This window comes from Phoca vitulina, unplaced genomic scaffold, assembly GCF_004348235.1.
Source record: "Phoca vitulina isolate PV1807 unplaced genomic scaffold, GSC_HSeal_1.0 scaffold7, whole genome shotgun sequence".
Lineage (NCBI taxonomy): Eukaryota > Metazoa > Chordata > Mammalia > Carnivora > Phocidae > Phoca > Phoca vitulina.
This window is the reverse complement of record NW_022589710.1, coordinates 32,600,670-32,626,098: the sequence shown is the minus strand read 5'-3', so window position 1 is coordinate 32,626,098 and position 25,429 is coordinate 32,600,670. Positions and strand designations below refer to the sequence as shown.

General features: G+C 35.1%; 1 protein-coding gene across 1 annotated transcript in view; it reads right to left on the bottom strand.

The window, feature by feature from the left end:
• Positions 1 to 1,964: 1,964 nt before the first annotated feature.
• LRRC9 (leucine rich repeat containing 9) overlaps positions 1,965 to 25,429 on the bottom strand; it is a 119,005-nt gene continuing 95,540 nt past the window's right edge. The window contains 5 exon segments of the mRNA XM_032405233.1: positions 1,965 to 2,124; positions 2,126 to 2,171; positions 4,589 to 4,733; positions 7,105 to 7,245; positions 20,983 to 21,051. Coding sequence (XP_032261124.1) covers positions 2,052 to 2,124; positions 2,126 to 2,171; positions 4,589 to 4,733; positions 7,105 to 7,245; positions 20,983 to 21,051 — 474 coding nt within the window. The 3' untranslated portion in view covers positions 1,965 to 2,051.

Genomic DNA, 25,429 nt, shown 5'->3' with positions numbered 1-25,429 from the left:
TATGTTAGTAATCATCCCCCTCATTACTTTATATGAAATTATTTGTCATGTAGTTATATTAAAATGTTCTAAAGGTTGGATCTATGTCTGTTTTCTGGAGAGTACCTAGCAATGCCTAGATACATATTAATATTATTTTTAGTGTTACTATCAAATTCTGTATTACCAGGGCACCTGGGTGGCTCAGTCAGTTAAGCGTCTGACTTTTGATTTTGGCTCGGGTCATGATCTCAGGATTGAGCCCCGCATGGGGTTCCATGCTAAGCATGGAGCCTGCTTAAGATTCTCTCTCTCTGGCCCTCCTCTCTTCTCCCCCCCTTTAAAAATTTAAAAAAAAAAATGTATTACAAATTAATTTACTTTCAAGAAGAAATTCAGATGTAATTAAAAATTTATAATAGAAATAGTAAGATACCTCAGAATTTAACAGTGTGTAGTACATAAAAATCAAATGATAGATCTCAAATATATTACAAATGCATAGGAAATATGGCTACAAGAAAATATGCTAAATGTTAAGTGGATGTTGAATAATGAGTTATGTTTTTCCTGCTTTCCTGTTTTCCTGTTCCTCCTGCTTTATACTTTTCTAATTCTTGAAAATTCCTTTTCTCTAGGGAAAGCCAATTATTCTTATTTTTCCCATCCAGTTTATTATTTTAAAAGACAATTGTCATTACAAAAGCAACATATATTCAGTATTTCATTTATACAAAATCATGAAAGAAAAAAAGCCGATGATACCAAGTTAGTAACAGAAGAGCAGACACTCATCAGAGCACTGTAAGGAAAGCAGTTGTCAAAACTAAAGGGCAACAAAGACATCTTCTGGACATCTTAAGAACTGCATAGTTGTTTTTTAAACAAAGGATCTTATTTTCACCGAAGAGTAATAGTTGTTTAAAAACCACACATTAAGAAGTATAAAATCAATCTGTATTAGATTTGAAATTTTAAATATTACATGATTACATCACAAACATACAACATTTAAAGAGGAAAAGGTACAAATTGTTGCATACACATTGGAATTAGTTTCCAAAATATCTTTAAGCCTATTTCCAGATAGATTACAAAATATAAATATTTTAGTAAAAATTTATTTTCATGTAAGGAACATCTAAAATAGTATGAAAACTACATGCAGTGTTGAACCAATACTTGGAAAATGGGCTCATGAATCATAGAGCCCACTTATATCAAAATATGGTTGGCAAGTTAGTCATTAATTTAAAGAACTGTGTTTAATAAAACAATGAAATTCAAAAACATATTTGATTTATTTGTGATCTGTCCTAGTACTATGCAGCGTAATTATTTTCAGTGAAATAATTATTAAGGGTTTCAAATTTAAATGTGTCCACTCAATTTGAACATGTGTTCCTTTTTAGCCTAAAACTGCTTGTAAAATTATATTACTATGGGTACAATTAACAAATTTTATATTTGAAATAGTACTTTTTTATTCTTAGAGCATGAATGCCTGGTTGCACTGACAGTTAGCCACCTTCAGGAAGTACTACTGAGGCCCATAATTTGCATCGCTAAAGAATTCTTAGGGCAGATCTGGTTTAAGGATATTTTTTTCCAATTATGGTCCTAAAAAACTAATTTGTAGTTCATTGAGCAAAGCTCAACTTGCTTTAGTAATAGTTGTGTTTAATAAGAAATATATGATTTAGTTTTAGGTAACTCCAAATAAATAAATACTCAACAAATAAAATATGCTTATTTACTAGAATTATCTTTTCTTAGTATCTTCACATGACAGGCCATAATAAGATTTTGTAACTAAATGCTTCCAATACCAGGACTAAATATTTGATTCTCTGGACTTTGTTTTATGTCACTTCTATCTTTTCAAATTGTATGATATAATGGTTCATGATTTTTCTAATACAGAAATTCAAATGAATAAGATAACCATAACGAAAGTTTAAGAGAGGTGATATTAAATAAAATTCAACCAGGGTGATAGAGATTAGATTATCTTCTTATGGAACTGAAGTGCTTCAGTAAAATAAGTAACATAATTATCTTAGATATTTTTTTCACCAACACTGTCTGCTAGTTTTTGTACAACTACTAAACAGAAATAGGTTTCTTGGTGTATATTCATTTCTCTAAGCAGTTACATTCGATTTGATCCTGGAAAGTGGCTGCCAGGAATTCTGTCGGAAATAAAATATTTATGAGTCAAATAATCATGACTTATTTTCTTAATGGATCAGCTAATTTAAAGTAATTCTACAGTAAATAATTTCTGTATTTTATATGTGTTCAATTTTAAAAAGACAGTACAACAGAGAAAATGATCCTATTCTTGGACATCTAAATCAGGTTATCCTGAGGACTCAGCAGGGAAGTCAGTATAGCAAGAGCCAGGCCTATGCTAGATCTGCTGCTGAGTAGGTCATTAATAGATGAATTGGAGCTTGGCTACAAAGAAGCCCGGAGACAGGTAAGAATTGGGAATCTAGGTAGACAGGTGTTGAGCAACAGAGTGGATTCTTAATGAGAAGTAACAGGTTCTTAGGCACTGAGCTGGCCTAGGGCTAGGGCCAGACCAGAGGAGAGGCTTGAAGTATTTACAAAATTCTTGGTCTTTGTGATTTCAGAATTGAATTTATCTGTTGTTCAAAATATAAGTGAACTGCTTTGCATATTTAATGAGAAGTGACTTGGGAGAGTGCAATTATAAGTGTTTATTTCAGTGTTCCCTTATATAAGCATTAGGTGAGCACTATTCTACCTTGACAGCCATTTCTAAGCCTCTTTGAATTATTATGTAAATACACAGGACTTTGGGAAAGTTTGGTGAATGTGGGAGAAGAATCCTCATGCTATCTGACAGTTTTTTCCAGCTCTCAGTAAATAATAGTATATAATAATATTTCTTATTTTTATACATGACTAGCAAATTTGGGGAGTTTTTTTAATGATGAGAAATGATATTAAAACAGAATAGTTTTACCTTCCCTCATCTGGGTTGCTCTGGTACATATGTGCAGTTGGAGATGCCATACTCTGATGTGATAAAAGAGATGGAGAGAGATTTATCCCTCTGAGTTGCCGAAAAGCTATTTCTGCATGGATGCTCCGAGGATTATTTGTCAGAATGCCTGCATTCTTGTTTTTTTTGTCTGAAATTAGGAATTGTGAAACAATGAGAAGCACTAAGTAATAAAATGAATTAAGTAATAAAGCTTGGTTGCCCTTCAACTGAATGTGTGCTGTACATATTTCATAACATGAATTAAAACATTTTAAATAAAAATAGAGAATTGGAATAGATTTCTAGCACTTAATGCTGCTTAAACTTCTCTGAGTTCATGAATCCATTTGATTGTTTCTCGGTAATTTTTTAAAAATATAAATACCTAGAGCTGTGTGCTATAATAAATGTAGAGATAAGGTGACCATGATTTTCAAAATAAAAATTGCGGCAACATAGTCCAAAAATAGGAGAGAAACTATAGGACTTTTCAAGGAAAACCTAAAAAATAGTCACACAACAAATCCTGAAGACAGATATCTGAGAAGGACATTATGGAGATGAATCCAAGGTTGAACTAGTACCAAAAAAAGAGAGAAGATACTGATGACATTCCTGAAGATAACATTGTACTGTTAAGGAGACTAATAATTTGGGATGTCCAATTTTACTGATAGTTATATCTACTGGACAAAAGCATAACAATTCTTACTGTGACTAAAATCTTAAAGCCATATGTATGTAGAAGTATGAAAAATAAGTTAAAGAATAACATCTTAACAAAGTAAGTTATTTTGGGTTTCTTTTAACTGAGTTTCCTTTAAAAATAATCACACAGAGCAATCTACTGTTCTTAGTAGGTTCTTAGATCATTTTATAATTACTGTGATGTTCAATTTTATTGTCCAACAGTGGTCCCATGCAAAGTGGGATGTTATAAGGAATGGAAGAGGTGAGCCCTCAGAGGAGTAGCTACCCCCAGTTTTACCAAAAAGATAGCCAGTGAAGATCTGGAATATGGGAAAAGGTTTAATCTAAGCCTGAATTAAAATGTATATAATAGAAGGAATCATTTCCATGCCCTTTCCTTTTAATATACTCGCTGCTATAGAGCTCTACCTCTTGAAACTCTTCTCTAGTATTAGCTTCATGGTTTATTTGTGGTTTCAAGGATAAAGTCTGATCTTCTCTTTGTACCCCAAGAATCTGTTGTCACAGATATTTTTAAACCTTTGACTCTCTTCTTTTAGCAGGACATACTAATGAATTGGTTTCATATGCTATGAAATACATAAAATGAAACAAAAGCTTTTGAAAATAAATAATTCAAGAAATAATTGTGCAAGTATCACAAAGTTCACATTATGAGTAAATGTTTAGTTACAACATATTAGTGGGTCAGCAAAACCCAAAAATACTATAGACTCTAAAGTCAGAATGACCACATAAAACTTGAACAAACATGCAATTTTAGGAAATGTAAATTTAAAAATGCAATTTTAAGTAGTATTAGAAGTCAGAGTGAGATTTGGTTTCAAATGAAGTGTTTTGTTTGTTTGCTTTTACATTTACTTTGAAACTCTGTCAAAATACCTTCAACTTCAGGAGTTAAAATGAAGTCAGGTCCCAGGTAATGGCTAAATGCACCAGGCAGAATTACATTTGTTATCTTTATGGGAGGCGCTTTCACTTGGCCAAATGATCCACCATCCGTTGGAGAGCTGGTAACAGGAATAAACTACATAATAAAAGAAAAACAGTTAAGAACACCTCACCTCCAAAACTCAGATCAATAGATTTAGTTCTTACCATAAGCCCCATTTGATAATTAACTTAAAATTCTTTAGGTCAGGAGTTAAAGCCTAAACTGAGTTGGTATGAAGCAGAAACTGAAAGTCTTTTGACTCCCTCAGAACCTTATGTTCTGTCTTTTCAGACTGCATCGTGCTCATCACTACTGTGATGGCACCGCTCCCTTTCCAGAGGATCTTTACAAGGTAAGTGCAGAAAATGAGAATTAAGCTTTTCCCTCTTTGTTTCTTTTTTACTGAGTAAGAGTTTCTGGATGGTAAGAGTTACATCTTCCACATCTTTATATTCCTCACATTACCTCTTGAAGTGCCTTGCAGTTAATTAGTTTTTCAAAAACAAACAAGTAAATAAATGGGGACTAAGGAAAGCATCTTATAACAATCACTTTTAATGAATGTGCTAACTCTCTAAATGGTGTTTACATTTTAAGTTAGTTGAGGATTAAGAGGCTTTTAAAAGAATTTCAGGAATCAGCAAACAGAGGAGAGAAGTGTTTTAGGCTAGAGACTCTTGGTTTCCCTAGAATTTAATCTTGCTCTGTCTTCATTAAGACTGACCTTGTTTATACTTTAAAAAATTGAATACTTTATACTGAATTCAGAATATATGATTCAACTTATTTAGAGATATAGGCTTTTGCCATTTGTGTAAAATGACCGATTTCCCTGTTTCAGTAAGTGTTACCAAGAATGCAGCTTTGTAATGAGCACTAAAGTATCAGGCCTTTTACTAAAGCTCTCAGTCCCAAATTCCCTAACTAATTCCTTTGTAGGAGTTTCTTCCCATCACTAATCTAAAATGTTGTCAAATTTTCTTCTGAAACCAAAAGCCCCAAAATGTTCTGGTTTAAAGGACAACTTTAGAGTTCATTTATTCCCTCTTTACTTGCTGTTAAAAAAGAAAGAACAGCAGTAACCTGAAAGAAAAATAAATTAGACTGAACTGATAAACTTGAAAAGGATTCTGTTTTTGTGTCTCCTGAATAGCTAAAAGAAATAATGGCTCAGTTTTGTTCTAGCCATGAAAATAAACATTATTATTGAATCTTAAAATAGATTTCTCTAAAATAAAGACTTCAAATATCCCCTTTATTTTATTAACCGTGTATAGATGAATCAAAAAATAATTTTTTAATAAAATTCTTACATTTGGAATAAGTAGAAAAACAATTAAGTTCTTATATATGGCACTGATTTAAATGGCAAGAATACATGTCTAGATTCACTCAAGACACATTATATCATAGTGTAGTAAAGGGAAAAATCTGAATTTACTATATGAAAAAATAGAAAAGAATAGCCAAGAAGCAAACCCTTTAGTGAAATACTCATCAGCTAAAATTTGGGTATATTGGCTCAAAGGTCCAGTGTGCTCTGGAAATCAGTTTGTTTTACAGAAGGGATGGAGAGTGCTGGGTAATCCACTGAGTTAAGTGAAAGCATCTACGGTAGTCTTACCTAGTTTCTCTTCAATATGCATTTTAAAAGTAATCTTTGTTCACTGACTAATGTCCTTGCTCTCTGGCTTTCACTTATATTAGAGGTTCACTTACCTTCTTACTGCCCCACCCTACTTTAGGTCTTCATAATCTCCCTCTTGGATTATTCTAAAAGCCTCTTAACTGGTTTCCCTGCTTCCAGCCTCTTCTTTCTCAAACCTTGCAAAGGCACAGCTCTAATAAGGTTACTTCTTTGTTCAAAAACCATAGCTTTTCTGTGTTTAGTCTTTGTGGAGGATGGTCACGAAGAATCCTTGTGGTCAAGGACAGAATTTCCTAATGATATGCTTTTGTGGCTTCTGTCTCTAATCTCTTTCATGTCATGGTCAGATACCTTTTTAGAGTTCGTAGGTAAAAGGTGCAATTTTTCTGGCCAACAAGAAAAGAAGCTCACATCTCCCTTGTTAGATGAACTACAAGTCTGGTGAGTTGAGGTCAGAATTCCTTCCTTCCCTTCCTATCTGCTAAACTGAAAGAGTTTGTTAGTTTCGGTTTATAGAAGTGATATGTTATAGATTCTTACCCTCTAGCATTATCTCACATATTAAGCAAGAGGCACGCAGATTTTAAATAATTTTCTTGATGCCAAATTACATGACTGGAAAAAGGAGCTTCCCTGGAATTTGTGTGTGTGGTTGTGCTTTATTCACCAGATCAAGGTTCTTTTGATAGTAATCACTAAAATAGATACTAAAATAATCTACAAAAACATCATAGCCCAGATTTACCTAGTAAATTGGTTTTAATTTACTAATAATTATATATTTTAAAAGAAAAGTACAAATAATAGAAGTATTACCGAAGTTTTCTTTGCTTGTAGTTCAGAGAAGTGAAATTCAGCTTTAGCTCTATCATCTGAATTCACAGGAATTCCATCTAACATCTGTAAGTTAGGTAGCCGAAATATGAGCACGTGGCGATGTAGTGTTTTTCTGCAAATCTGAATAAAGTTAAAAATAACAATTTATTCCTTTAAAAAACTTTTATTTCAAAGATTAACTTTTATAGAGAAGGAAATTTAACACAGGTAGTAAGAATAGCTAATTTGTTATAATAGACAATACAAATATGAGCTCCCTTTTTGAAAGTTTTCTCAATTCCCTATTATACAAATGAAGATTCAAACTTTTTAAATTTAGTTCTTGTTTTTTTATTATTTTTTTAACTTGAATTCAATTAGCTAACTTATAGTACATCATTAGTTTCAGAGGTAGAGTTCAGTAACTCATCTGTTGCATATAACAGCCAGTGCTCATCACATCATGTGCCCTCAATACCCGTCACCCAGTTACCCATCCATTCATAGTTCCCAACATATGCAAATACAGCTAATTTGATAAAGGTGACAACAAGGTCATAGAGGGGCTTTTTCTCCAGTGTGTTAGCCAAGAAGGTAAATAAAAGACCCACCCTAACAACCATGTGCTTTTCCGACTGTATTACAGCTTTGCGATAGAGCTTGAAGTTTGGCATTGTGATGCCACCAGCTTTGGTTTTCTTTTTCACCATTCCTCTGGCTATTCAGGATCTTTTCTGGTTCCATACAAATTTTAGGATTATTTGTTCCAGCTCTGTGAAAAATGTCAATGGTATTTTGATAGGGATTGCATTGAATGTGTAGATTGCTTAGGTAGCATAGGTATTTTAACAATGTTTATTCTTCCCATCCATGAGCATGGAATGTTTGTCCATTTCTTTGTGTTTTCTTCAATTTCTTCTCTGTAGTTTTTAGAGTACAGATCCTTTACCTCTTTGGTTAGGTTTATTCCTAGGTATCTTACGGTTTTTGGTGCAATTGTAAATGGTATCAATTCCTTAATTGCCCTTTCTTCTATCTCATTGTTAGTGTATAGAAATGCAGCTGATTTCTGTGCATTGATTTTATATCCTGCCACTTTGCTGAATTCCTGTGTGAGTTCTAGCAAATTTTGGGGTGGAGTCTTTTGGGTTTTCCACATAAAGTATCATGCCATCTGCGAAGACGGAGTTTGACTTCTTTGCCAATTTGAATGCCTTTTATTTCTTTTTGTTGTCTGATTGCTGAGGCTAGGACTTCTAGTAATATGTTGAACAACAGTGGTGAGAGCGGGCATGCCTGTTGTGTTCCTGACCTTAGGAGAAAAGCTCTCTGTTTCTCCCCATTGAGAATGATATTTGCTATGGGATTTTCGTAGATGGCTTTTGTGATTTGAGGTATGTTCCCTTTACCCCTACACTGTGGAGAGTTTTAATCAAGAAAGCATTGTCAAATGCTTTTTCTGCATCAATTGAGAGGATCATATGGTTGTCCTTTCTTTTATGAATGTGATGCCTCATGTTGATTGATTTGTGAATGTTGAACCACCCTTGCAGTCCAGGAATAAATCCCACTTGGTCGTGGTGAATAATCCTTTTAATGTACTGTTGGATCCTATTGGTAGTATCTTTGTGAGAATTTTGGCATCCATGCTCATCGGGGATATTAGTCTGTAATTCTCCTTTTTGGTGGGGTTTTTCTGGTTTTGGGATCAAGGTAATGCTGGCTTCATAGAACAAGTTTGGAAGTTTTCCTTCCATTTCTATTTTTTGAAACAGCTTCAGAAGAATAGGTACTGATTCTTCTTTAAATGTTTGGTAGAATTCCCCTGGGAAGCCATTTGGTCCTGGACTCTTCTGTGTTGGGAGATTTTTGATGACTGCTCCAATTTCCTTGCTGGTTATCGGTCTGTTCAGGTTTTCTGTTTCTTTCTGTTTCAGTTTTGGTAGTTTATACATCTCTAGGGATGCATCCATTTCTTCCAGATTGATTAATTTGTTGGCATATAGTTGCTCATAATATGTTCTTAAAATTGTTTGTATTTCTTCAGTGTTGGTTGTGATCTCCCCTCTTTCATTCATGATTTTATTTATTTGGGTCCTTTCCCTTTTCTTTTTGATAAGTCTGGCTAGGGGTTTATTGATCTTATTAATTCTTTCAGAGAACCAGCTTCTAGTTTCATTCATCTGTTCTACTATTCTTTTGGTTTCTATTTCATTGATTTCTGCTCTGATCTTTATTATTTCTCATCTCCTGCTTGGTTTAGGCTTTCTTTGCTGTTCTTTCTCCAGCTCCTTTAGGTGTATGGTTAGGTTGTGTATTTGAGACTTCTTGCTTCTTGAGAAAGGCTTGTATTGCTATGTACTTCCCTCTTAGGACCACCTTTGGGACATCCCAAAGGTTTTGAACAGTTGTGTTTTCATTTTCATTTGTTTCCATGAATTTTTTAAATTCTTCTTAATTTCCTGGTTGACCCATTCATTCTTTAGTAGGATGCTCTTTAGCCCCTATGTATTAGAGTTCTTTCCAAATTTCCTCTTGTGATTGAGTTCCAGTTTCAAAGCATTGTGGTCCAAAAATATGCAGGGAATGATCCCAGTCTTTTGGTATTGGTTGAGACCTGATTTGTGACCCAGTATGTGATCTATTCTGGAGAATGTTCCATGTGCACTCGCGAAGAATGTGTATTCTGTTGCTTTAGGATGGAATGGTCTGTATATATCTGTGAAGTCCATCTGGTCCAGTGTGTCATTCAAAGCCCTTTTCTTGTTGATCTTCTGCTTAGATGATTTGTCCATTGTAGTGAGTGCGCTGTTAAAGTTCCCTACTATTATTATATTATTATCAATGTGTTTCTTTAATTTTGTTATTAATTGGTTTATATAATTGGCTGCTCCCATGTTAGGAGCATAAATATTTATAATTGTTAGATCTTCTTACTGGATAGACCCTTTAAGTATGATATAGTATCCTTCTTCATCCTTTACTACAGTCTTTGGTTCAAAATCTAATTTGTCTGATATAAGGAATACTGCCTCAGCTTTCTTTTGATGTCCATTAGAATGATAAATGGTTCTCCAACCCCTCACTTTCAATCTGGAGGTGCCTTTAGTTCTCAAATGAGTCTCTTGCAGACAGCATATGGATGGGTCTTGCTTTTTTATCCAATCTGATACCCTGTATCTTTTGATTGGAGCATTTAGCCCATTTACATTCAGAGTAACTATTGAAAGATATGAATTTAATGCCATTGTATTACCTGTAAATTCATTGTTTCTGTATATTGTCTGTGTTCCTTTCTGGTCTGTGTTACTTTTGGGCTCTCTCTTTGCTTACAGGATCCCCTGTATTAATATTAATATTTCTTGCAGAGCTGGTTTAGTGATCACAAATGCTTTTAGTTTCTGTTTGTCCTGGAAGCTCTTTATCTCTCCTTCCCTTCTGAATGACAGCCTTGCAGGATAAGTATCCTTGGCTGCATGTTTTTCTCATTTAGTACCCTGAATATATCATGCCAGTCCTTTCCGGCCTACCAGGCGTCTGTGGATAGGTCTGCTGCCAGTCTGATGTTTCTACCCTTGTATGTTAAGGACCTCTTGTCTCAAGCTGCTTTCAGGATTTTCTCTTTATCTCTGAAATTTGCAGGCTTCACTATTATATGTCGGGGTGTTGATCTATTTTTATTGATTTTAAGGGGGCTTCTCTGTGCCTCCTGGACTTGAATGCCTGTTTCCTTCTCCAGATTAGGGAAGTGCTCAGCTATAATTTGCTCAAATATACCTTCTGCCCCCCTCCTCTTTTTCTGGGACCCCAATAATTCTAATATTGATTTGCTTTATGGTATCGCTGATCTCTCTAAGCTTACCCTCATGATCCAGTACTTGTTTATCTCTCCTTTGCTCAGTTTCTTTATTTTCCATAATTTTATCTTCTATATCACTGATTCTCTCTTCTGCCTCATTTATCCTAGCAGTAATAACCTCCATTGTTGATTGCATCTCAGTAATTTTGATTTTGACCTGATTAGATCTTAGTTCTTTTATTTCTCCAGAAAGGGATTCTCTAGTGTCTTCTATGCTTTTTTCAAGCCTGCTAGTATCTTTACAATCATTATACTGAATTCTACCTCTGACATTTTACCAATATCCATATTTTTAAGTCTCTGGCAGTGATACTGCCTCTTGCTCTTTTTTCTGAGAATTTTTCCTTCTGGTCATTTTGTCCAGAGAAGAATAGATGAATGAGAGAACAAAAAAATAAATAAATAAAAAATAAAAATATCAACCATGACCCCAGTGAAATATACACTAGACAAATCAGAAGAGATCAGAAACCAAAAAAGAGAAAAGGGGAAAAAAGAGAGAATATAATTAAACAGGTGAACAGAACAGGGTGATACACTTGGTCATGGCTGTATTTTGGTCTGTTAGAAGACACTAGATCCCAAAATTATAAAGAAAGAAAAACTTATATATATATATATATAATTGAATATAGTGAAAGGAAACAAAAAATGAAGAATATATCTATAAATGTAAATATAAAAATGAAAATTAAAAAAAGACTTACAAAAAGAGTTGATAAAATAAGAAACTAGTTGAAAAGGAAAAAAAAGAAAAAGAAAATTTTAAACTGAAAGCCTAAAAAGTCATGGAAAAAACCTCGAATTCTAATATTTTCCCCTAGGGCTGGAATTTTTTAGTTATGTGTGATCCATAAAGTTGGTATTAGCCAGATGTTCCTGCTGGTCTTCTGGGGGAGGGGCCTGTTGCACTGATTCTCAGCTGTCTTTGCCTGGGTGGGGTTGCACCGCCTCTTGCCAGGGGGCCAGGCTCAATGTAAGCTGCTCCGCATTGCTCTGTGTGGCTTTTGTTCCCTGATGGCTTTCTGTGCCACTTTAGAGGATGAAAATAAAAATGGCAGAGCCCCATCTCTAGCATCAGAGCTGAAAGATCACAGCCCCCACTCTTCAGTGCACCCTCAGAGAAAAGCAGTCAATCACTTTTGTCTCCCTGGTTTCTGACCTCACTCTGTGGTCACCCAGCCTGTGACCAAGCGTTTTTTATCTCAGACATGTGGCCCCTTTTCGAGTCTCCAAGCCCTGCAGATTCCTGTCTTGCGCACCCTCACTGTTCCTTCTGAGGGAAGAAGGAGCGTTTAGCCAGGGTTGTGCCACTTGCAGGGCTTCTGTTTGGGGAGCTGTGGCCTAGTGGTATGCATACCCATGCCTCTCCTCCTGGGGGAAGGGGAGGGTCTCACTGTGGTTCTGCGGCTTGCTGGGCCCCTGCTCAGAGGGCAGTCACTGGATCCTGCCCCAGTTCACAGTTTATGGCAACCCCAAGCTGAAAGCCCACTCTGGGGCTTGCTAATTGAAGCCAGCTTACTTGCTCCAATGCTTGGGAACTCTGCAGCATTCAGGTACCCCTGTTCTTTCTGTGACCCCAGGGAGACCGAGAACACACTGTCTCACCTACAATTCTGCCCCTCTGTGCCACCCGAAAGCCTTTCAGGCAGGGATGTCCCTCACTGGAGCAGACCTCTAAAAGTTCAGATTTTGTGCTCCACTGCTATATATTACTTTCTAGTAGCCGGCTTTTGGAGGTTCCCTCCACTCTGTGGTTTATCTTCACCTCAGATTCACTTCTCCGCACCTCCTACCTTGCAAAAAGTGGTAGCTTTTCTATTTGTAGAGTTGCAGCAATTCTTTTCTTAGATCTCAGGTTGAATTCACAGATGTTCAGAATGATTTGATAGCTATCTAGCTGAATTCATGGGACCAGATGAAACTAGGGTCCCCTACTCCTCCACCACTTTCCTCCCTCTCTCGATTTTTTTTTTAAAATCAAGACTACCATTTAGAGGTTTAGTCTCTTTTTAGAGTATATAATACTGTTCATTAACTATAGGCAACCCAATTCATGAATAGGATTATGTTGTAAAAATTCACTTAGAAGTAATTACTTTGAAACTTATATGTTATTTTCCCATATGCACTATCCAGTTTAACTCAGTACACATCTACTGAATTATATGATCCATCACTTTGTAGTTTGTCAGCCTACTCTAAAAAATATTTGTATGTGTGCATAAGAAGGTGTATAAAGGGGCTTCTGGGTGGCTTAGTTGGTTAAGTGTCCAAGCTGATCTCAGCTCAGGTCTTGATGTCAGGGTTGTGAGTTCAAGCCCTATGTTGGAGCCTGCTTATAAAAAAAAAAGAAAGAAGAAGAAAAGGTGTACAGAAAGAGTTAACATAGTAGGCCTGAAGTTGTTATCTTTAGAAAGGTCTTGCAAGGATAGTGTTTGGCACTTGGATTTTGGAAGTGTTCCCACCATTCCTTAACTGATTAAAGGTAGTTCACTGCACTTACACAAAAGATATGATTTATGTTCAATTTGCTTTTCTTCTGGGAGTCTAGAATTTTGGTATGTGATATGCATAGGGTACATATGTGAACAGCTTCCAACAAAATTCTTGAATGCTAAGTCTAATGGAATTCCCTAGGTAGAAACATAAACACATGTTGCTGCATTTTTGTTGCTGGGTGAAGAGTGGAGAGTGTGTATTGTGTGACCCCTCATGGGAGAGAAAGAGCATAAGGAAGCCTACATATCAATTCCTCCAGATTCTGCCTGTGTCTTTTTCCCTCATCACCTGGCTGTGTATCCTCACTATGTCATATCCTAAGTATGTCATTGTATCCCCCTATGTCATTGCAATAAATTTTAGCCATGAGTACAATTATATGCTAAGTCCCATGAGTCCTTCTAGTAAATCTCTGAATGTGGGGGTGATCTTGGGGATTGACAACACAAAAAAACTATAGCACAGTTTGTGATCATGAAAAAAAGGAAAAAAAAGAAACTTTCATCAAAAGGGAATGAATAAACAATCTATTTTTAAATGTAGTATTAGATATACATTAATGGAGAGAGATCTCTAAGACATATAACGGAATTAAAAATAATGGACTGCATTCTAGGCCAGAAAGAGAGCTTCATAAATACCGAAGAATATATAAATAGACTGTCTCCTCTGACTAAAATGCAATAACAGAAATAATTGACAAAGAGATAACAAAAAACACCTCATAGGTTTGAAATTCACACACACACACACACTCAGACAGACACCTCTCAATCATTAATGGATTAAAGAAGAAATCTTCTGGAGATTTTAAGAAATAAAGAACAGGAAAAACACTGCATATCAAAACTTTTAGGCAGTATTTTAAAACTTAAAATTTATTCAGTTAAAAGAAGTATTAGAAATTAATGAGCTAGACATCCTACTTAAGAATTTTTTAAAAATGTAAATTCCATTTTAACAATACTTGTTCTTCTAATCTATGAGCATGGGATGTCTTTCCATTTCTTTGTGTCCTCTTCAATTTCTTTCATCGGTGTTTTACGGTTTTCAGAGTACAGGTCTTTCACCTCTTTGGTTATGTTTATTCCTAGGTATCTTACTGTTTTTGGTGCAATTGTAAATGGCATTTATTCTTTTATTTCTCTTTCTGCTGCTTCATTATTGGCATATAGAAATGAAACATTTCTGTATGTTGATTTTGTGTCATCTGACTTTACTGAATTCTTTTTATCAGTTCTAGCAGTTTTTTGGTGGAGTCTTTCAGGTTTTCTATACATAGTATCATGTCATCTGCAAATAGTGAAAGTTTTACTTCTTCCTCGCTGATTTGGCTGCCTTTTATTTTTTTTGTCTGACTGCTATGGCTAGGACTTGCAGTATTATGTTGGATAAAAGCAGTGAGAGTGGACATCCCTATCTTGTTCCTGACCATAGAGGAAAAGCTCTCAATTTTTCCCCATTGAGGATGATATTAGCTTTGGGTTTTCATAGATGGCCTTTAATATGTTCCCTCTAAACCTACTTTGTGGAGGTTTTTCTTTATCATGAATGGATGTTGTACTTTGTCAAATGATTTTTCTGAGTCCATTGAAATGATCATATGGTTCTTATCCTTTCTTTTATTAATGTGATGCATTGTGAATATTGAACCACGCTTGCAACCCAGGAATAAATCCCACCTGATGGTGGTGAATGATTTTTTAAATGTATTGGTGGATTTCGTTTGCTAGTGTTTTGTTGAGGATTTTTGCATCTATGTTCATCAGAGATATTGGCCTGTAGTTCTCTTTTTTGTGGTGTATTTATCTGGTTTTGGTATCAGGGTAACGCTGGCCTCATAGAATGAATTTGGAGCTTTTCTTTTCTATTTTTTTGGATCAGTTTGAGAAGAATAGGTAATAACTCTTCTTTAGATGTTTGGTAGAATTCACCTGTAAAGCCATCGGGTCTTGGGCTTTTGTTTCTTGGGAGCTTTTTCATTACTGATTCGATTTCTTTGCTGGTTATTCATTTGTTCAAATTTTCAATTTCTTCCTGCTTCAGTTTTGGTAATTAATATGTTTCTAGAAATTTATCCATTTCTTCTAGATTGTCCAATTTCTTGGCATATAGTTTTTCATAATATTAGTTCTCTTATAATTGTATTTCTGTGGTGTTGGTTGTTATTTCTCCTCTTTCATTTGTGCTTTTATTTATTTGGGTCCTCTTTCTTTTCTGTTTGATAAGTCTGGCTAGAGGTTTATCAATTTTGTTAATTTTTTCAAATTACCAGCTCCTAATTTCACTAATATATTCTATTGGTTTTTTTAGTTTCTACATCATTTATTTCTGCTCTGATCTTTATTATTTCCTTCCTTTTACTGGCTTTATGCTTCATTTGTTGTTCTTTTTCTAACTCCTTTAGGTGTAAGGTTAGGTTGTTTATTTGAGATTTCCTATCTCCTTGAGGTAGGCCTGTATTGTTATATACTTCCCTCTTAAACTGCTTTTGCTGCATCCCAAATATTTTGGACTGTTGTGTTTTCATTTTCATTTGTTTCCATGTTTGTTTGTTTATTTATTTATTTATTTATTTATTTATTTATTATTTCCTGGTTGACCCATTCATTGTTTAGTAGCATGTTATTTAACTTCCCATGTATTTGAGGTCTAGCCAGATTTTTTCTTGTAGTTGATTTCAGGTTTCTTTTTTTTTTTAAATATTTATTTATTTTAGAGAGAGAGAGAGAGCACAGAGGGAGGGGCAGAGGCAGAGGGAAAGAGAGAATCTTCCAGCAGACTCCCCGCTGAGTGCAGAGCCTGATGCAGGGCTCAATCCCAGGATCCTGAGATCATGACATGAGCTGAAATCAAGAGCCAGCCGCACAACCGACTGGGCCACCTAGGCGCCACTGACTTCAAGTTTCATAGTGCTGTGGTCAGAAAAGTTGCATGGTATAACTTTGATCTTCTTGAATTTGTTGAAGCCTGTTTTGTGGCCTAATATGTGATCTATTCTGGAGAATGTTCCATGCGCACTTCAAAAGAATGTGTATTCTGCTGTTTTAGGATGGAGTGTTCTGAATAGATCTGTTAGGTCCATCTGATCCAGTGTGTCATTCAAAGCCATTGTTTCCTTATTGATTTTCTTTTTTTTTTCCTTATTGATTTTGTTTAGATGATCTGTCCATTGATGTAAGTGGGGTGTTAAAGTCCCCTACTATTATTGTGTTATTATCAATTAGTCCCTTTATGTTTGTTTTTAATTGTTTTATGTACTTGGGTCTTCCCATGTTGGGTGCATAAATATTTACAATTGTTATATCTTCTTGTTTGATTGTCCCCTTTATTATTACATAGTGTCCTTCTTTGTCTCTTAAAATATCTATAGTACCCAAAGCAATATATACATTTAGTGCAATCCCTATCAAAATACCAAGAGCATTTTTCACAGAAGCTAGAACAAACAATCCTAAAATTTGAATGGAACCACAAAAGACCCCGAATAGCCAAAGCATTCTTGAAAAAGCAAAGCAAAGCTAGAGGCATCACAATTCTGGACCTTAAGTTATATTACAAAGCTGTAGTAATCAAAACAGTATGGTATTGGTACAAAAAAAGACACATAGATCAATGGAACAGAATAGAAAACCCAGAAGTGAACCCACAATTATATGGTCAATTAATCTTCAACAAAGCAGGAAAGAATACCCTAAGGGAAAAAGACAGTCTCTTCAACAAATAGTATTGGGAAAACTGGACAACTGCATGCAAAAGAATGAAAACCACTTTCTTACACCATACACAAAAATAAATTCAAAATGGATTAAAGACCTAAATATGAGCGCTGAAACAATAAAAGTCCTATAAGAGAACACAGGGCAGTAACTTCTTTGACATCAGCCATAGCAACTTCTTTCTAGATAGGTTTCCCGAGGCAAGGGAAAGAAAAGCAAAAATAAACTATTGGGACTACATTAAAATGAAAAGTTTCTGCACAGCAAAAGAAACAACCAACAAAGGTAAAAGACAACCTACTGAATGGGAGACAATATTTGCAAATGACATATCTGATAAAAGATTAGTATCCAGAATTTATAAAGAACTTATAAAACTCAACACCCAAAAAATGAATAATCCAATTAAAAATGGGCAAAAGACACAAAGAGACCTCTTTCAAAGACGACATACAGACGGCCAACAGACACATGAAAAGATGCTCAACATGACTTATTATCAGGGAAATGCAAATCAAAACCGCAATGCGGTATCACCTCATACCTGGTTAAAATCAACAACGCAAGAAACAACAGGTGTTGGCAAGGATGGGGAGAAAAGGGAATCCTCTTGCACTGTGGGTGGGAATGCAAGCTGGTGCAGCCACTCTAGAAAACAGTAGTATGGATGTTCCTCAAAAAGTTAAAAATAGAACTACCCCACAATCCAGCAATCATACTACTAGGTATTTACCTAAAGAATACAAAAGCACTAATTCAAAGGCACACATGCACCCTAATGTTTACAGCAGCATTATGTACAATAGTCAAATTATGGAAACAGCCCAAGTGTCCACTGATTGATGAATGGATAAAGAAGATGTGTGTGTGTGTGTGTGTGTGTGTGTGTGTGTGTGTGTGTGTGTGTATAAAATAGAATATTACTGAGTCATAAAAAAGAATGAAATCTTGCCATTTGCAATGACATGGATGGAGCTAGACAGTATAATGCAAAGTGAAATAAGCAGAGGAAGACAAATACCATATGATTTTACTCATATGTGGAATTTAAGAAATGAAACAAAACAAACGAGCAAAGGGAAAAACAAGGGAGAGAGAGAAGCAAACCAAGAAACAGATTCTTAACTATAGAGAACAAACTGATGGTTATTACCAGAAGGGAAGTGGGTGGGGGGATGGGTTAAATAGGCAATGGGGAGGAAAGAGTACACTTGCTGTAATGAGCACTAGGTGATTCATGGAAGTGTTGAATCACTATATTATACACCTGAAACTAATACTATACTGTATGTTAAGGAACTGGAATTTAAGTAAAAACTTAAATAAGTAAAAGCTGAACCACAGAACCAGTATTATGCTAAAAATAATTTTAATAAATAATGTTAAAAATGTCAAAAAAAAGTAAATTCCAAGAAACTGAAAGAAGGAAATAATAAAGGGTGGGAATTATTAAAAAGAAACCAAATAAATTAACTACTTGATAAAACCCAAATATGGTTTTTTGAAGAGATTAATACAATAGACAAACATTTAGCAAGACTTATCAAGAATAAAAGAGAAAAAGGAAGAATCAACAAATTTAGGTATAAAAAAGATAACACACAAATATGGTAGAGATATTAAAAAATTCATGAGAGTATTATAGTAATACATTTAAAATTTATATAAAAAGGACAAATCTATAGAAAAATTTAACTTCTCAATACTGACTTTTGAAGAAATAGAAAACATGATTAGATTTATAGCCATTAAATAATTTGAATAAGTAGTTTAACATCTAATTTCAAAAAATATTGAGCCCAGATTGTTTTAGAGATAAGATCTAATTATCTGGGCACCTGAGTTGCTCAGTGGGTTAAGCAAGATCTTGCCTTCTGCTCAGGTCATGATCCCAGGGTCCTGGGATCAAGTCCTGCATTGGGCTCCCTGCTCAGCGGGGAGTCCGCTTCTCCCTCTACCTCTCCATCCTTCTTGTGCACTCTCTCTCAAATAAATTTTAAAATCTTAAAAAATAAGATCTAATTATCCTTCAAGGAACACATAAGTTTTTTCCCATATAAACTAATTCATAGACTAGCAAGAGAGAGCTCCCAATTAATTTTATGAGGCAAGAACAGCCTTGATGAACTTAAAAGAATAGCATAAGAAGATAATTATAGGATAATTTTACTTATTTCCATAAATACAGATATACTACATGAAATCTTAGCAAATTGAATTCAGCAAAGTGTAAAACATGACTAAATAGTATTCAACCCAGGATTAATGATTGTTTAACACTAGAGCAGGTTAAAGAGAAAAACTACATTGCCAATTAGTCAAAATCCAATGACTATTCATGATAAAAACAGGTAGTAAACTGAATTAGAAAGGAGCTTTCTTAAAATGTTGAAGGTTATCTATCCATAACCTATAGCAAACTCGTATTTAATAGTGACAATTTAGAAGTGTTTTTTGAAGTCAGTTACCTACTATCAGTGCTTCTATTTAACACTTTATTAGAGGTCCTAGTCAACACACTAAGAGAAGTAAAGGAAATAAAATACATAAGGATTGGAAAGAAATGAGTCATTATCGCAGATAATATGATAGTATACCGAGAAAATCCAACAAAATTTATAATTCATTAGAACTAAAAAAAGAGTCAAGATTCCTGGAGAAAGAGTAATATGCAAAAATCAGAATTGCTATACTTCAGCAACAAACAATTAGAAACATGTAAACAGATATTGTTCAAAATAGCTATTAAAACAATGGAATAAATCAAACCAAAGATGATTAAAAACCTTTAGGAGAAAACTACAAATTTTATTGAAGAGCATAAAATAAATGTAGGGATGGATATTCATGCTTATGAATGGGAAACCTGAATACTACAAATATTAGGTGAGACTGCTTATTGTTATATCTTTCTTGGTGGAAATAGCTCTCTGATGTGGCACTACCGGGCTCTCTCAACCCCTTTACTCCTCTACTAGGAGCAGAGTGACTTAATTGATAAACTCAGGAGGATTAAACTGAGCATGTTTAGCTCCTGGCTTTCCTGTTTTGGGAAGGAACGTATTGCTACAGAAAGACCTGTCTTCCTCCAGAAGAAGCTCTCCTGCTATGTGGAAAGATTTCAGTTAAGTATTTCCTGTTACTGGGTGATCATGATTGCCTATTTCTGGGATCTGTTAGCAGCCCTATTTGGCTTTCTCATGAAGCTAAGCAAAATATTTTCACCTCTCAATCTGCCACTGTCATATTTGTCAGTTTGTTCAGATGTTAGGTGACTATGAAGGTGCTGCTTATTTGATCCCTCCAAAGCCTCCAACAGGAAAAATAGCAGATTTCTCCCCAAATTAATTTATATATTTCTTGCAATTCCAAATAACATGTCAATAAGACTGTCACATAACTTCAAAAGCTGTTTTCCAAAACTCATAGGAAGTATAAAGGGCCAAGAACAGCTGAGACAGTGAAGAGAGAAAAAGAGGAGGAGGAGGAAGGGAAGGATTATTGGAGGGGATTTCTCTACCAGACACCAAGATTTAATATAAAACTTTAATAATTAACCAGTATAATATTGGTACAGGGATTGATAGTCCAATGAATGCAATTTAGAACCCTGAAACAGATCCTCTTATATATAACAATGGCAGATTATATTATCATCAGTTGGAAGAGGGAAGTAGTCAATAAATTGTGCTTGGATAACTGTCTATACATATGGAAACAGATAAATTTTCACATATAAAAACTGATTATATACAACTGTAAGTAAATTAACATAAATTAGAAAAGTAACATACTCACTGGATTGCCATAAACTGTAAGCTCTCTGAGAGAAGAGATACCATCAAGTTTTTCCAGTTCTGCCATATCCTATTCAAAAGTTAATCAATAAATTACTGTTTGGTTAGATCCAATATTTTTAAATATACACTGATTTGACACCAGTCAGAATGGCTAAAATTAACAAGTCAGGAAATGACAGATGTTGGCAGGGATGCGGAGAAAGGGGAACCCTCCTACACTGTTGGTGGAAATGCAAGCTGGTGCAGCCACTCTGGAAAACAGTATGGAGGTTCCTCAAAAAGTTGTAAATAGAGCTACCATACAACCCAGCAATTGCACTACTGGGTATTTACCCCAAAGATACAAATGTACTGATCCGAAGGGGTACATGCACCCTGATGTTTATAGCAGCAATGTCCACAATAGCCAAACTATGGAAAGAGCCAAGATGTCCAACAACAGATGAATGGATAAAGAAGATGTGGTATATATATACAATGGAATATTATGCAGCCATCAAAAGGAATGAAATCTTGCCATTTGCAACAGCGTGGATGGAACTGGAGGGTATTATGCTGAGCGAAATAAGTCAATCAGAGAAAGACAGGTATCATATGCTCTCACTGATATGAGGAATTCTTAATCTCAGGAAACAAACTGAGGGTTGCTGGAGTGGTGGGGGGTGGGAGGGATGGGGTGACTGGGTGGTAGACACTGGGGAGGGTATGTGCTATGGTGAGTGCTGTGAATTGTATAAGACTGTTGAATCATGGACCTGTACCTCTGAAACAAATAATACATTATATGTTAAAAAAAGGAAGAAGATAGTAGGAAGGGAAAAATGAAGGGGGGGGAATTGGAGGGGGAGACGAACCATGAGAGACAAACTGAGGGTTCTAGAGGGGAGGGGGGTGGAAGGATGGGTTAGCCTGGTGATGGGTATTAAGGAGGACAGGTATTGAATGGAGCACTGGGTGTTACATGCAAACAATGAATCATGGAACACTACATCAAAAAAAATTTTGAATTTTGTTACTTTTGTAATTAAAACATTTTAAAAATAGTACTTGTTATCTTAAAAATATATATACACACTGATTTGAAGTAATCATATGGAAGTGTTGGATTATAGCTAGCTCATGACTGAATTCTCCAAAGTGAGCTTGAGTGACAAATTCTGTATTGTTGATTAAGGACAAATCTATGCACTATTGATTCCAAATGCATGATTGGTAAAGATGATATTCTAATAGGGGAAATAGGCCATATAGCAGCACTTGCAAGAAAAGACCAAATTTCTTCTCAGAAAAATTATGGTCTAGGGCTGAGATTATATTTGGTTAATTCTCCAGAGGATTGAACCAGAAATGTGGAAAAATGGTAAATCCAGTCTAAATAATTTTAAACACAACCTTAACCATAAAGGAATATGTGATACTGAGTGGACTACATCCTGATATATTTTCTGGGAGTATATATAGTTGAAAAACTATTTTTCTAGTTGAATGACTTGTCTTCACTACTGGATGGGGTTATTTATTATTACCTATTTAACACTAATGAAAGTTTGCAAATACACATTTAACTTTTGCAAAATTATTTTTTAAAATGCTATTTTTGACAAAATTTAGGTGACAAGCTCAACTTCAGTTTGCTGCTAGTTTATAGTAATAAAATAAAATTATTGATACGCTCCTATTCTTATTTGGAATGACAAGTAGACATAGCCAATTCATCAACAACTATAAAAAAATTTAGACCTATTTTAGACCATTTGGAAGTGGAATTGGATTAAAACAGCTGATCTTTACAATTTTGATCTTAGAAATGTCATAAAGGAGGACTTTGGAAAAGCTCTGACAGTCAATTATCTGTAGAGATATTATGCATTTGACCCACAGGTAGTTCCTGTCTGTGGAACCAAAGCCTGAATGGAAAGCATAGAAAGGTGAAAAGTCTTTTCTCAATTATTTTCTCATTTTCTCAAATTAAACAGAGTTTGGCAGTGTTCACTAGTGAAGTGTTTCTAATTAAAATGTTTGTTTCTCATGGAAGATGTTAATATGAGAAACAGTGTTAAATTTGTAGAGGATAATGCTGGTATAAAGAGATATCAAGAAAACGAATATGTTCATAATTGGGGAAGAGGGCTGATGACTTCCCATTTTTAATGTAAGGTATTTTTTTTACAATGGAGTGTTGGACTTACTTTCTAAAGGCTAAATTTGGCAAATTTTTAGGAATTTTGTGAGATGGTGTTTTAGCTTGAAATTGGCTGTGGTGGAAGAAATTATACCATGGAAATTGACAAATGCTATTGATTAGGACTTTTTTTCCCTGCAGAGCAAGCCATTAAACATTAACCAGCACACCAATAGTTGTTACCTTTTGAGTACATTTTCAGGATAATCACTTATGGCAATCATGATTAGTAATAGTTAGGCTTAGATTGGGGCCTTTCATTTAGGGCAAGAAATAGCAATGGACTATTTCCTGGAGTCATTTCCAGCCTCAGGTGATTACTGAGATGTTTTAAAGTAGGTACAGTTGTTTGATGCCAGATAGGGGAATCATTTAGACACAGGAACCAAATAGGACTGTAAAGCTGAATTAAAGAACTCACCTTTCAGTTGTGTTTCTGGGATTCTATCTGCAAAGGCAGGACTATAGGCAACAATTTTCCAAATCTACATTATGGGTCATGATGGCTAAGTGAAAAGCTTCACACTGGAATCTGTTGTCAAGGATATGCAGTTTATGAAAGATTTTAAAGTAGGTTAATGCAGGGCTGCATGTATCTTCATTTGAAGTATTGTTTTCCTAATTTTTCTATGCCTTTTCCCTCCTATTCTAGAGGTCTTTATCAACCCAAGGGTTATAATCTGATTGCCCATTGTGGAAATTAATGCTGGTGTCAGCCTACCCATGTTGGTATGAATCGAGAGAGAAAAAATCTCTCCCAAAAAGAAAATCTGAATAGACAGTTAAGAATTTTGAAGAACATAATATTTTCAGTAGAATTAAACAGAATCTCCAACTCAACTTCTTATTCCTTTTAGTTAGTTTCCCAGCTAAATGTATGGTCATATTAAGGTACTGTAATATTAATAGTTAGAATAAGTCTGATGGTATAACAGTCAATCTAAATTCAAGGAAAAATACTACTTTGAGGATAAAAATAGACAATGGAGGGCTGATCATTAAATAATCAATATCCCTTCATTCCATGATGTATGTATAATTTCCCATGATTTATCATACAGGTTATCTATTAGCTATGTTAAATTTTTATAAAAATAACCTTGACTAGGCATTATCTTGCTTAAGTTACTGGGGAGGAAGTTGTTACAACAGTGGATCTGCCATTCACTCTCTTCCTTTAGTGGGTTAGAAGGGTGGGGATGTGGGGCAGGGACACTCCTGGGGAAAAGCAAGTTACCTGGTCTAATCTCTTTGTAATTATGCTGGTAAATAGCTGTGCTGTCAAACAGACCAGTGATATTTACTAGGAAAAAGGTCCTTATTTATGAAATACTCTTAGCAGGATCTCCCTGGTTAAGGACTGCTTATAGTTAATAAACCTACAACTATAGAATTATCAGGCATGGCTCCCTATAAAATATCACGTAAACTCAAGTATAAAATGGAGGCATTTCATAAATGAAACACTCCCTTGTTGTATGAGATCACTCACACAAAATCTTACTTGGAGATCTTATATTTTAATCTAAGCTAGAGAGTATACAGAAAGAAAGGACCTGAGAAGCCACAGGAATGTCCCAGACCCTGTGTATCCTTGAAATTATAGTAAAGCTTGATACTGGGTAAGATCTCCTATGCATGTTAAGTCCGATATGACAATCCTTTGTGTTAGCTCAGTTGCTATCACTGGAAAGATTTTCCATAGGATTGCAATTTTCCCAATTTAGATTTCCTCTGGATAAAGCTTTGTAAGAATCGTTGCCAGTTTGGAAGGCTTTTCTCAGATGAATGTTGTTTGAATCCTGATAAATTAATTGTATGCCATTTTTCTCTGTATGTATATTTCCTAGTTGCTATGTGGGACAGTGCTCATGATTCCCATCTAGCCTTGAACAGGCTTTTATATCACTCTAGAAAGGGCTTCCTGAACTCTAGTAGTAGAGCCACAAATACTGATTGCCTAATTACTATGTACCAGGCACCAAGCTGTATTCTGATACAAATGTGGCAAGATATACTTGGTCTCTGCTCTTGGGTCGAAGTCCACATTTCATTTTGTCTTTGAGATTTGTCTTAGAGGTATGGATAGAAGTAGTAAAAATGGTAAGAGGAGGGCTAGCAGATCATCACCAAAACACTGAGAGAAATGTTAGGGCTGTGTAAAGTTATGTATACCTTTAACCCTCTTATCTGCATACTATATCAGGAGAGAGTCTGGGCAGGCTCAGTTCGGACAGTGCCTTATGGAAACAGGTTGAATTCT